At 39.5% G+C, this 13,434-nt stretch overlaps 1 protein-coding gene across 1 annotated transcript in view; it reads right to left on the minus strand.

Moving 5' to 3' along the window:
* Nucleotides 1-968: 968 nt before the first annotated feature.
* Nucleotides 969-13,434, minus strand: part of clmna (calmin a) — a 31,447-nt gene continuing 18,981 nt past the window's right edge. The window contains 10 exon segments of the mRNA XM_051869199.1: nt 969-2,561; nt 7,460-7,518; nt 8,215-8,293; nt 8,715-8,878; nt 9,887-10,018; nt 10,020-11,882; nt 11,972-12,054; nt 12,379-12,572; nt 12,677-12,870; nt 13,269-13,361. Coding sequence (XP_051725159.1) covers nt 2,396-2,561; nt 7,460-7,518; nt 8,215-8,293; nt 8,715-8,878; nt 9,887-10,018; nt 10,020-11,882; nt 11,972-12,054; nt 12,379-12,572; nt 12,677-12,870; nt 13,269-13,361 — 3,027 coding nt within the window. The 3' untranslated portion in view covers nt 969-2,395.

A 13,434-nucleotide genomic window follows, 5' to 3' on the forward strand; every position in this document is an offset into this window, starting at 1 on the left:
CTGGAAAGTGCCACATATGCAACCATAACAGACACTAAACCTCAGGGGATTGAATTTTGCTGCACTTACCAGATTTTGTGGGATTACAGTGAATTTGAACAACATTTGGTCGGATCATCCGAGTAAAACCGCGTTAGATGACACAATGGCGTCGTTCTTTGAAGACAACAGTGGAATTTTCTAAATTTAGGCTAATTGGATCACCTGTCCACAGTTGCTGCTTGACTGTCAGTGAGTCGACCAACTGTTACCTCTATTATATGTCATCTCACACTAGTTTAAGCAGAATATGAAGTATGCGCTTAGCCAGTAGTTTTATTTGTTTATGTATAGCTATATTAATCTGAGGTATTTCGACAGCTTGATTAGCTAGCTCGACGTGGACAAACGTAGAAATGTTTGAGTCGACCAGCAGGTGACGCTACAAGCAAATAAATGAAGATTTTCAGTTTATCCGGTGACTAGAGCAAGATTCTCTCACTCTGCTGCTGAAATGAATTCATATATCTGCATCCAATTTCCAGCATTTCCTATTAAAACGCAGTATGTGTATTAATATGATCTCATGCCTAACGCTGCATAAACATGTGATATTTTCTTTTTACAATACAGCATAGCTTACACAGACGTTGGGTTTTCAGGTTTTATGGGGACATTTCATAGACAATTATTTTATACTGAAAAATATCACTTAGTATGATTTATAAGCTGTTTTTCTCATGGGGACCAAAAATGTCTCCACAAGGACAAGGATTTCTGATATTGCCGTCTTTGTGGGGACATTTTTACAATATAGGGTTTAGCTGAATCTCTCTCACACACATATACACACACACAATTGGCTTTTGTCAACTTGATTTTGTGCAAAATCATGGACAGTGAACCTAAAGTAGTTTAAATATGAATTTTAAGGCTAAAAGGCTAGACTAAATGATAAAGGTATAAAATTACAACACAATAAAACAGGCTTGGCAACCAAAAAATGTATCATTTATTGCACTCCAGTGCATTTTAACATGAAAATTTAACAATTTTCATTACAAAAGCAGGACATAGATTCACTTGGTGACTTTTAAAAATGTTAAAGACAAAAGTTATTTCCCATACACATTCTCATGCAGAAAGTTTGGCTTGTTCACAATTTTGGACATATTTTGTAAGCGTGTAAATGAATGCATTAACATTCTGGGTTTGTCCAGAGCTCACTTTAATTTGCTATGATCATGCGACTAGCACTCGGCAGCCAGTGTGCTTGTTCTATATTGTGGAAGTGTACATTTCAGCTTAAAATGTAGGAAATATAAGAAAAAAAGCAACATTTTTACAACATATTACAAGCCCCACAGGCTCACATTAAATCTTTCTGTTTAGGGACTGATATCAGACCTAAAACCACCACTAACAACTTCAGTGTCAATATTACAAATTCAGTCATTACAATGTATTTATAAATGTGTGAAATGACTGATAAATGAGTTAAAGATTTTGGTGTGCTCTTGCATTTTGTAAAATGCATAAAATACATACCGTAAGTGCAGGATTTATTATTAAAAGAATAGGCAAATTCATGATTTGTTCACTATGTTGGGAGGTTTCAGTATCTTTAACTGAATCTTTGGCAGTTCTTGTCTTGAGTTTTAAAAAGTGCTGTTGACACCATACAAGTGTCTCTAAACTTAGAGAGCCCTATGTGAGATATATATAAAATAAATGTTGGTGGAATATAATCTAAGCATTTATTTGCACTGAAAGCCTTCATTTTTACTAAAAATAATGCAGAAAAATAAAGGGGTGTATGTAATGTGATCACCTTTTTTTTTTTTTTAAAGATACATTCAAAAACTCATAGCATAACAGCTTTAAAGCATACCAAAAACCTTCGCTTATTTTATACAAACAGTTGCAGTCTTAAAGATGCTTTTTCTTCATATAGTATACGTACAAACAACATAAAAGGCCAAAAAGCATGTTCTTCTAAAGCATTATAAATAATCTATTGTGTAATTGTGTTGCGTGTGGACCTGTAAAAGTTGAGACTGATTACAAAAACCCTCCAATCAAAAGAAGAAGAACACTTTTCACTTTTTCTTTGTGTGCAGCAGATGTGAATGAAAATATGAAAGGCAACAAAGCTAAACGATATGGCCAATTTTCTGTTTTATTTACGCCTTAAACATTTGAGTCCTGGTTCATTTTAAAGGGATAGTTCACTAAAAAAAAACTGCCATAATTTACTCACCCTCATGTTCCATACAGCACAAAAGGAAATGTTTATCAGAATGTCACTACTTTAATTTTTGGTAAACTATTCCTTTATGTCAGGAAGCTGATCTATAAGAGCATGATCAGAGTTGTAGGTGTAAGCATTCATTTCCTTTGTATATTAATATTGCAGTCATTCATCTAAGTTGAAGAGGAGTTTAGGAAGCGTCCTTGAGTCAATCTGAGGCAGGACAAGAAGGCAGTACACGAAGAGCCAAGCAGCCAAGAGGATGTAGACAAGGTCGGACAGGGTTGTGTCATATGTGCTTTCTGGACTCACAGCAGTCTTGCTCTCCAAGCTGTAATGAAACAAAAGTACACACATTTGTATTAGAATTTCAGCCCATTGCTTTAAAGTGCCCATATTATGCTTTTTCAGATATTATTTTTGATATAGTGTGTAATATAGCTGTTTGTGAATGTAAAAGGTCTGCAAAGTTTAATAAAAAAATCAAAGTGCACGATAAATTGAGTCCCAAAAGAACTGATACTGAACTGCCTGAAACGAGCCCTAGGTTAATTCCAGCAATTTACTTAATGCACATCCTATGTAGGCTAGTAATCCATTTGCATAATGCCAGCATATGGTTTTCATGTGGCTGCCCACGAACAATGTCTACTTTGACCCGTCCTCAAACACTGTAGCTGCAGCTGAGGCCTGGAAGAGTTTGGCTTGTGTTGTCGATTCTGACATGCGCTGTAAGCAGTAGACCAATCACAACAGACTGGACCATCTGACCAATCAGAGCAGAGTAGGCTCTTGGAAAGGAGGGGCTTAGAGAGACTGAATCCTTTATCAAAACGTTTCAGAAACTGTGAGAAAAGAGGTGATGCTGCAATGTATATAATGAGAAAATTAAAGTGTTTTTTTGACCTTGGATGCATGTAAACCTATTGTAGAAAAAAAATAGGAACCTTTAAAATAGCATGATAGGGGCACTTTAAATACCCTATGAAATCAGTTTTGTTTAGTCTGTTTCTGTTAGCTTTGATGCTAATCTACAGTGGGTACGGAAAGTATTCAGACCCCCTTAAATTTTTCACTCTTTGTTATATTGCAGCCATTTGCTAAAATCATTTAAGTTCATTTTTTTCCTCATTAATGTACACACAGCACTCCATATTGACAGAAAAACACAGAATTGTTGACATTTTTGCAGATTTATTAAAAAAGAAAAACTGAAATATCACATGGTCCTAAGTATTCAGACCCTTTGCTGTGACACTCATATATTTAACTCACGTGCTGTCCATTTCTTCTGATCATCCCTGAGATGGTTCTACACCTTCATTTGAGTCCAGCTGTGTTTGATTATACTGACTGGACTTGATTAGGAAAGCCACACACCTGTCTATATAAGACCTTACAGCTCACAGTGCATGTCAGAGGAAATGAGAATCATGAGGCCAAAGGAACTGCCTGAAGAGCTCAGAGACAGAATTGTGGCAAGGCACAGATCTGGCCAAGGTTACAAAAAAATTTCTGCTGCACTTAAGGTTCCTAAGAGCACAGTGGCCTCCATAATCCTTAAATGGAAGACGTTTGGGACGACCAGAACCCTTCCTAGAGCTGGCCGTCCGGCCAAACTGAGCTATCGGGGGAGAAGAGCCTTGGTGAGAGAGGTGAAGAAGAACCCAAAGATCACTGTGGAGATGCAGTTGGGAGATGGGAGAAAGTTGTAGAAAGTCAACCATCACTGCAGCCCTCCACCAGTCGGGGCTTTATGGCAGAGTGGCCCGACAGAAGCCTCTCCTCAGTGCAAGACACATGAAAAAACACCTGAAGGACTCCAAGATGGTGAGAAATAAGATTCTCTGGTCTGATGAGACCAAGATAGAACTTTTTGGCCTTAATTCTAAGCGGTATGTGTGGAGAAAACCAGGCACTGCTCATCACCTGTCCAATACAGTCCCAACAGTGAAGCATGGTGGTGGCAGCATTATGCTGTGGGGGTGTTTTTCAGCTGCACGGACAGGACGACTGGTTGCAATCGAGGGAAAGATGAATGCGGCCAAGTACAGGGATATCCTGGATGAAAACCTTCTCCAGAGTGCTCAGGACCTCAGACTGGGCCGAAGGTTTACCTTCCAACAAGACAATGACCCTAAGCACACAGCTAAAATAATGAAGGAGTGACTTTACAACAACTCCGTGACTGTTCTTGAATGGCCCAGCCAGAGCCCTGACTTAAACCGAATTGAGCATCTCTGGAGAGACCTAAAAATGGCTGTCCACCAATGTTTACCATCCAACCTGACAGAACTGGAGAGGATCTGCAAGGAGGAATGGCAGAGGATCCCCAAATCCAGGTGTGAAAAACTTGTTGCATCTTTCCCAAAAAGACTCATGGCTGTATTAGATAAAAAGGGTGCTTCTACTAAATACTGAGCAAAGGGTCTGAATACTTAGGACCATGTGATATTTCAGTTTTTCTTTTTTAATAAATCTGCAAAAATGTCAACAATTCTGTGTTTTTCTGTCAATATGGGGTGCTGTGTGTACATTAATGAGGAAAAAAAAATGAACTTAAATGATTTTAGCAAATGGCTGCAATATAACAAAGAGTGAAAAATTTAAGGGGGTCTGAATACTTTCCGTACCCACTGTACGTATATGCTGAAGTACTCCTAAAAGTTGACTAAATTAACCTTTTGCAGATATACACATTTAAAATGTATAGTCTTTCTCTTCTAAGAAAACTAACCAAAAATATGAATGAATCATCCTGCACTGTGGTTTAAATAGGAAACATGTCAAAAATGAAAACAAATGATTGTCAAGTGACTTCATGGGGTGAAAATTAAACTTAAAGGGGTCATGACATGAAATTTGCCTTGGTCTTTTGACATATAAGATGTCTTTGTACCATTACAACATCCTGCAAGTTTCATAGCTTAAAACGTCCTCCTTATTATAAACAAAGCATTTATTTAATTAAGCTCCAAAAACAGTTCTTTTGGATATTGGGGGACTTGTGGCGTCACACAGGTAATTGTATTTGCATATGACTGCTTCCAGAGCAAGACATCGGTGAATAATTACGCACCATAGGCCCCGCCTACAGGCGTTCAGTTGCTTTATGGCTTGACACTTGCCTGTTTGTTCAGAGAATTTGACCGCAGATTGTTATGTAAACGAGGCACAGTGTAATGGAGAGTTCACAAAGAAACTTGTTGACAGATGAAGCATTCAGCTGAATTGGATCTGACAGCAGCTACAAACCCAAAGTAAATGATTTCATAATGATATGTCTGTAAATGACAGTTATATATAGATAATGTTTTCAAAGCACTTATCGCATGCAATACTGAAGGGGCAAAAAAAAAAAAAATCTTTGTTTATATTATAAGGGAACTTCATATTACAATAAAAATGTCATGACCCCTTTAAATCAAGTAAAAGTCAAGAAAGCATCTTGTCATGTAAAATTACAGTGCTTTCCTGTGCAAAAAATAAAGTGTTAGGCATGCATGGGTGTCTCAAAACTGTGCTTCCACCTTTCCTAGATGACTGTTGTTGCAAACGGTTTACTTAATTACATCACCGCAGGACTGCCATTGACAATATAAGATAAAAATACCTTAGAGGGGTAAACACAACCCATGCCACACACCCCTACACTCCAGGTACAAAGACGACGCCCAGTCTGAACAATACAAACACTCCCGTTTTGTGGATGAGGCACAAAGTCTAATAAAACAGTGATGGAAGTGTTTGCCCGAGCAGGTTTTAAAGTGTCATACTAGATCCAAAACCAACACTACAATTGCTATATTGCATGAGGTAAGGGTGAAAATTGGGATTGACTGTTTCTGTAAAACAACATAACTGTACTATATCACTCCACATGCTGATTCACTGAGTCTTTGTATTATTATAACATTTCATTTTGATAATGACCAATAAAAATAAAATTTAGCCAAGGATTAGGTACACTATATTGCCAAAAGTTTTGGGACGCCTGCCTTTACATGCACATGAACTTTAATGACATCCCATTCTTAATCCGTAGGGATTAATATGGAGTTGGCCCCCCCTTTGCAGCTATAACAGCGTCAACTCTTCTGGGAAGACTTTCCACAAGGTTTAGGAGTGTGTTTATGGGAAACTTTTTTCTTGAAGCGCATTTGTGAGGTCAGGCAGTGATGTTGGTGAGAAGGCCTGGCTCGCAGTCTCCGCTCTAATTCATCCCAAAGGTGTTCTATCGGGTTGAGGTCAGGACTCTGTGCAGGCCAGTCAAGTTCCTCCACAACAAACTCGGTCATCCATGTCTTTATGGACCTTGCTTTGTGCACTGGTGCGCAGTCATGTTGGAACAGGAAGGGGCCATCCCCAAACTGTTCCCACAAAGTTGGGAGCATGAAATTGTCCAAAATGTCTTGGTATGCTGAAGCATTAAGAGTTCCTTTCACTGGAACTAAGGGGCCAAGCCCAACCCCTGAAAAACAACCCCACACCATAATCCCCCCTCCAACAAATTTTACACTTGGCACAATGCAGTCAGGCAAGTACCGTTCTCCTGGCAATGGCCAAACCCAGACTCATCCATCGGATTTCCAGACAGAGAAGCGTTATTCATCACTCCAGAGAACACGTCTCCACTGCTCTAGAGTCCAGTGGCAGTGTGCTTTACACCACTGCATCCGACGCTTTGCATTGCACTTGGTGATGTAAGGCTTGGATGCAGCTGCTCGGCCATGGAAACCCATTCCATGAAGCTCTCTACACACTGTTCTTGAGATAATCTGAAGGCCACATGAAGTTTGGAGGTCTGTAGCTATTGACTCTGCAGAAAGTTGGCGACTGACCCCGCTCAGTGATTTTACGTGGCCTACCACTTCGTGGCTGAGTTGCTGTTGTTCCCAATTGCTTCCACTTTGTTATAAAACCACTAACAGTTGACCGTGGAATATTTAGTAGTGAGGAAATTTCACGAATGGACTTATTGCGCAGGTGGCAACCTATCACGGTACCATGCTTGAATTCACTGAGCTCCTGAGAGCGACCCATTCTGTCACAAATGTTTGCAGAAGCAGTCTGCATGCCTAGGTGCTTGATTTTATACACCTGTGGCCATGGAAGTGATTGGAATACCTGAATTCAATGATTTGGAGGGGTGTCCCAATACTTTTGGCAATATAGTGTACATCTAACCAGTCTTGGATATATTCAATACGAATATATGATTTCAGTTACCTTTTATTTATGATGGTACTGTCCACATTGCTGCAGTCTAAGGCCTTCCCATTTTGTCCCTATTAAAAGGAAAACAACAGATTGGTGAAATTAAAGAAGTAGATGTCAATATATTTAATACCAGAGAAAAAGTTCATAATGTGGACACCTACACTGCAAGATGACATAATTACATGTACTACTGTTCCAAAGTTTGGGGTCGGTAAGATGTTTTAAAATTTTTGAAAGACGTCACTCATGCTCACCAAGGCTGCATATATTTGATTAAAAAATTCAGTAAGAACAGTAATTTTATTATAATTGAAATGTTGAAAAGTTTTAAAAAGTAATTTATTCCTGTGATGCAAAGCTGAATTTTCAGCATCATTTCTCCAGTCTTCAGTGTCACATGATCCTTCAGAAATCATTCTAATATGCTGATTTGCTGCTCAATAAACTTTTCTTATTATTATCATGTTATAAACAGTTGTGATGCTGAATATTTTTGTGGAATCTGTGAAATATTTTTCAGTATTATTATATAGAAAGTTCAAAAGAACAGCATTTATTTGAAATAGAAATATTTTGTAATATTATAAGTGTCTTTACTGTCATTTTTGATCAATTTAATGCATCCTTGCTGTATAAAAGTATTCATTTCCTTCAAAAAAAAGAAATCTTCTGACCTCAAACTTTTGAATGGTAGTGTATATCATAAGATATAAGTACATTTTAACAGAGCTTATTGGGAGGCACAATCATGAACATTAACAAACCTTTGATTCACTGGTGTCAACGACCCTTCTCAAGTGTACAGTAGTCAAAGGTTGGCTTGCATCCGTCACCACTCCTTCCCTTTTAAAAGAATGACAAATTTGTAATGGTTGATGAAACACACGTTTCATATGCCTCACTGAACTCTAAGAAACCTTATATGGACCTAAGTTACAATTAAGCTAATTTATTCATGACAGACTGAAAAAAAAACAAGAAGAGTGAATTTCATGACTTCAATCAGCTGTAATGTAAAATGCACTTTTTTTTTTTACAGTAACACAGCATGCTATGAGATCACAATGTTTGCATCATTAATCTAAAATGGATATGACGTGATCACCAAAAGTCAACCAAAGTTTTCAAAACTAAACATGAAGTACATTTAAGGCAATTTGCAATGGATCTAAGAGGCTTATGAGGTCACGTCCTTCAGAAAACAGAACGCTCCCCTGTGGCACAGACTGTGTATCTGTAGCAGACTCTATTAATAGAGCTGTACCTCAGAGCCCCAGTGTTTTCTCTGGCACCAGCGCTGGTCAGGTCCTCATCCGTCTTATTGAGCTCACAATGCTCAGCTGGTGAATCAGGCTCCACCGCACCCCATTCTCCTGGGTGCCTGTCAAACGGGCTTTGCTCCTGGAGATGCAAAGATCCCGCTCTATCCTAGATGGACACATGCAGAATGGAGTAAATGCTGTCTCAAGCTATTTAATATCCACTCTGGTAATATTATCACTATGATGACCATCCTTGCCTTCAAGTATACTGAAGGCCATAAAAATAATAATTTACAAGGATACATTAAAATAATCAAAAGTGACAGTAAAGACATTTATAATGTCACAAAAGATTTGTATTTCAAATAAATGCTGTTCTTCTGCACTTTCTATTCATTAAAGCATAAAAATCTATCATTGTTAAAAAATATTAAGCAGCACAACTGTTTTCAACATTGATAATAATAATAAATGTTTCTTCTTGAGCATCAAATCAGTATATTAGAATGATTTCTGAAGGATCATGTGAAACTGAAGACTGAAGTAATGATGCTGAAAATTCAGCTTTGCTATCAGAGGAATAAATTACATTTTATGACAGAATCTCAACCTCTATTGTTTTCCCTTTTGGCCTTTTTAACACTCTTATTAAAAGGTCAAATGAAAAAAGGAGAGAGAATAGGGAAATTACATGAACCTGACTGAAACTCACACTGCCTCAATATGTAAAAGCATGTGCAGCTCCAAGGAAGCCAAAATACTTTTATCCCTTATCTAATGGCTTATGGAGAGTGGATGACACTGCTACTGAACCCAACTCTACAGAGAGCTGATCCACATACTGGTTATGTGAGGGAACTAAACTTGTCTTTCAAAGTTCGTCTCAACTATCAATCTTTAATCGCGGATGGAAAGCGTTCTAGAGAAGAGAGTTAATACAGTATTATTTCTTCTGGCTCTGAATACTTGGGCTATACTCACAGGACTCACAGGACAGATCATTAAAGCTAGAGATCATTTTGAGTAAAGCGCTCAAGTGAACTACATTTGGAAAAGAGGTCATGACCTTAAAACAGCTCATATGCTGATACCACTGCTTCAGTTTGTAGGTCAGTCTGTGCATTAATCTGAGCCTTGTTTTCTAGGCTAAAGGAAAGTGAGAATGAAAAATAACCTTTCTCGACTTATATCCTTTGCTGTGGTCCTCGGAAGTGTCTTCGGTGTCCGTATCCGATTCAGTAAGTGAACGTTTAGGTGGGGCCGGCTGAAGCGGAGTCATGCTGAGAGACAGACGTAGCTCCGTAGGGACGTTTTTCAACGTACCCACGGACACCAATTATGGGCTCTGAATCCATACAGGTGGATTCAGCTTCAATTGGTGACTCAAAGCTGGAAACTTCTGGATGCTGTCGCTGGGTTGATGTAGAGTCGTTTTCTCCATCATTGTTGGTGGCGTCAGAAAGAGGCTCCACTAAGTCTTCAGTGACAGATTTCGGAACGCCATAGTGAGAGTCCACTACTGATACAGGCCTGTTATCCTTGGCCCCTCCAGGCTCCGTATTGTCTGAAACCTGAGCTTGGCTTTCATCATTTGTATTGTGGGAAAACTCAGTCCTCCTTATGCCGTCTGACCCACTTTCCATGTTGCTCTTACCTATAATAAGCAGATCTTCATGAATACCTTTACTCTCACTTGGCTCATTCTCGAGATCACTTACAGTTCCATTTAATTCACTGTTCTGCTCCCTTGGATTGTCCTCAAAGTTTCCACCTGCTTCTGATTCACTGAAATGTCTTGAGTCTGAATTACAGTCCCTCTCAGTTGAGTTTAAATGGGACACACAATCGTCACCCTGTTCGCTTGATTCAGCCGAGCTCTTCGCGACTGGACCTCCACACATATAACACACCTGATCTTCATCAGGAACTTCGACTTCTGTTTGTCTCTGGTCTGAGATAGGTTCTTCCAGGTCATCAATTTTCACATCCTTCACCTCAATTTCCAAAACACCTACTTGTTCCCCATCATGGAGGTCACTGCTATCCTTGTTGGTTTCAGAATGACCATTTTCAAGATCATTTTTGCCTGGTTCCTCTGTCGGTTCTTCGGTCAGATCAGTGCACAGTTTAATATCCTCCTCACTTCCTGATATAGAAACCCTCTCAAACTGCAAAACTGGACATTCAGCCTCACTGTCATACTCAATCATGAAAGGCTTCTCCTCAGGTCCATCTGTTAATTCCAGAGCGTTCCTCTGCATGGCTTCTGCATTCGAAGACTCTACATTGTCCTGAAAAGATTCAGATTCCAGATTTCCACTCACTTCTTCATCAACGGTGGAAGTAAGTGGACTCTCATCCTCAGGTTGAGCTGGCATGGCTTCCTTGTTATCCTGAAAGTATCCTGAGTCACTTTCCAAACATGAAGGATCATCAGAAGATGGCTTGACTGGTTCCTGGTGTTCCAAAGGATTGGTTTCGATTTGTTCTAAACATTCTACATCTGATTTATTCTTCATGTTGTCGCTGGGTGAATGATCAGCAGATTGTTCTTCTTTCAGATCTAAGATGTATTTGTAAGCATCGTCCTCCTCAGATGGCGCAGTGGATTTGGCATGTAAACTATCCATGGAGCCGAGGGAATAGTTGCCCTCATCTATAAAAAGCTCACGTTCCAAATGATTCTCTGGCATGCTCTCTGGAGAAAATGGTGACCCTAAATCCGAGGTCACTTCAACAGTACCAGCCATACTGCTCTCAATTATAGGATCCTCATTGATTCGGTGAGAGTTAGTAGTCTCACTAAGTACTTCACTCCACGAGTCAGGCGAGTTGACAGCAGAATCCGAGAACGAAGGTTGGGGAGAGTTTGTGGAGGACACGTCTTTGTTTAAGTCCAAGGGGTGATAAAGGGGCTTGTCGTTTACAGGACTAGGACTTGAACCCACTGATGACCCTTCACTGGTCCACGGTCTGTCCTCAGCGGTCTGTGATAGGACTGGAGAGGTGATCTGCTCACGATCTTCAGACACCGAGGAGATGAAGATCTTGGGTGGTGGCTGAACCAAGTCTCTCTTGACCATAAAAGACTCCCGTTTTCTCTGAACTCCATTCCGAACAGGAGGTTCATTCATACGAGCACTGGCTTTATTTCTTTCTGATGTTTCATCCTGGAGAAAACAATAAAACAAAGCATATTTTGTTGAGATGTATGAGACTTGTTGTATATTGATGCTATAATTCATTGAAAAGCTCCTACCTCCTCAATTCCAGGAAAGTGCTCTAAAAACTGGGACACATAGGTCATTATGGACTGATCATCAGGGGGATTCAACATCACATCTGAGGAAAGACATTTTTAGTTTTTTAACTGTGCTAATGTTTTTCAATAGCTATATAAAACAAATCAAAGCTATGACAAATGTCCTCAAGACATCTGAAAGGTAGCTGAGATACATTGTGTTACATTAGTAATACAGTGCTTGGACACTTCAGCCTCACTTAATATATGAATGTCTTTGCATTATGTCAAACCAAGTGCCATATATTTTACATTTATTCATTTAGCAGATGCTTTTGCAACTTTTGAACAGTACTGTACATTTTTGGGACCACTGTATATAAACTCTGTATAACTCTCTCACTGTATGTCTCTTTAATATTTACCCTCAGGTTCTAGGAGTCTTGGGATGCCAAGACTGTAGTGTGCTGTTCTAAATGCTTCCTCAATGTTCTCTCTGGGCATTCGGAGCAGAGCCCTCCTCATATCCACCAGACTGGGGTCAATGGACTTTATCACAGCAAGGAAAGCCAGACCACTTGTCCAGCTCTTTCCAAAGTCCTGTACAGCGACTCCATATCTGGAAGAACAAAGTAGCAAGCAATGCTTTGAACCAACAGCTGGTCCAAAATCTGGCACAACTAGTTAAAAAATATTCTCAGTGGTCACTTAAATCCCTCTTACTTTCTAGTGCGTCTCTGGACCCACTGCAAGAGGGTCTTGATTGCCTTCCCATGACCTCTTTGAGCAATGGTGGGTTTTCTCTCATCTGAGGGTGTGCTGGAGTGGGAAGTGTCTGAATCAGAGCTGGTGGGTATGGAGGACAGGCTGGAGGAGGAGGGGAATTGGCTCTTAATGTTCCCTGTGAGTTCCTTGATCTGTAATACAAACAGGCCATTACTGAACGAGGAGATGACAACCATTTGCTCAGCGTGGTGGCATTTCCTATCATGCTGCTCAGTAAACTGTTCAGTCCTATCTAAACAATGACTAGACATAAGTGATAATAGAGTTGTCCTGTCTCAAAGACAAGATAAGATTAGAGCAAATTTGGACTCTAATCCAACAAGAATCAAAAGGTGCTGCAGATGCAATCGTTGAAATAATCGAAATCATCGTTTCTCACAGCCACTTAAAGCCACATAGAAAAGAACAAATAATCCACTGATTAATTATTTTCCCTAACTAAATCCAATCAAATATGGACTAATCCAAATGTAAAGCATAAAGATGTAAAAATAAAGAAACACAAAGGGAGAAAACAAGATTATGGTACCTGGAAAAACAGTATGATATTCCAGATAAGCCCAAGCACTATGGATGGATTGCCATCTGCGATATCCGCTGCGTCGATGCTGACTAATTTCACCTAAAACCAGACACAGATTTATCACACATTCAGGAAAGGCATTCAGGGGTTTTTATTTGCTGTTTTTGAGGGT

The sequence above is a fragment of the Ctenopharyngodon idella genome, chromosome 17 (genome assembly GCF_019924925.1).
Source record: "Ctenopharyngodon idella isolate HZGC_01 chromosome 17, HZGC01, whole genome shotgun sequence".
NCBI classification, from domain to species: Eukaryota; Metazoa; Chordata; class Actinopteri; order Cypriniformes; family Xenocyprididae; genus Ctenopharyngodon; species Ctenopharyngodon idella.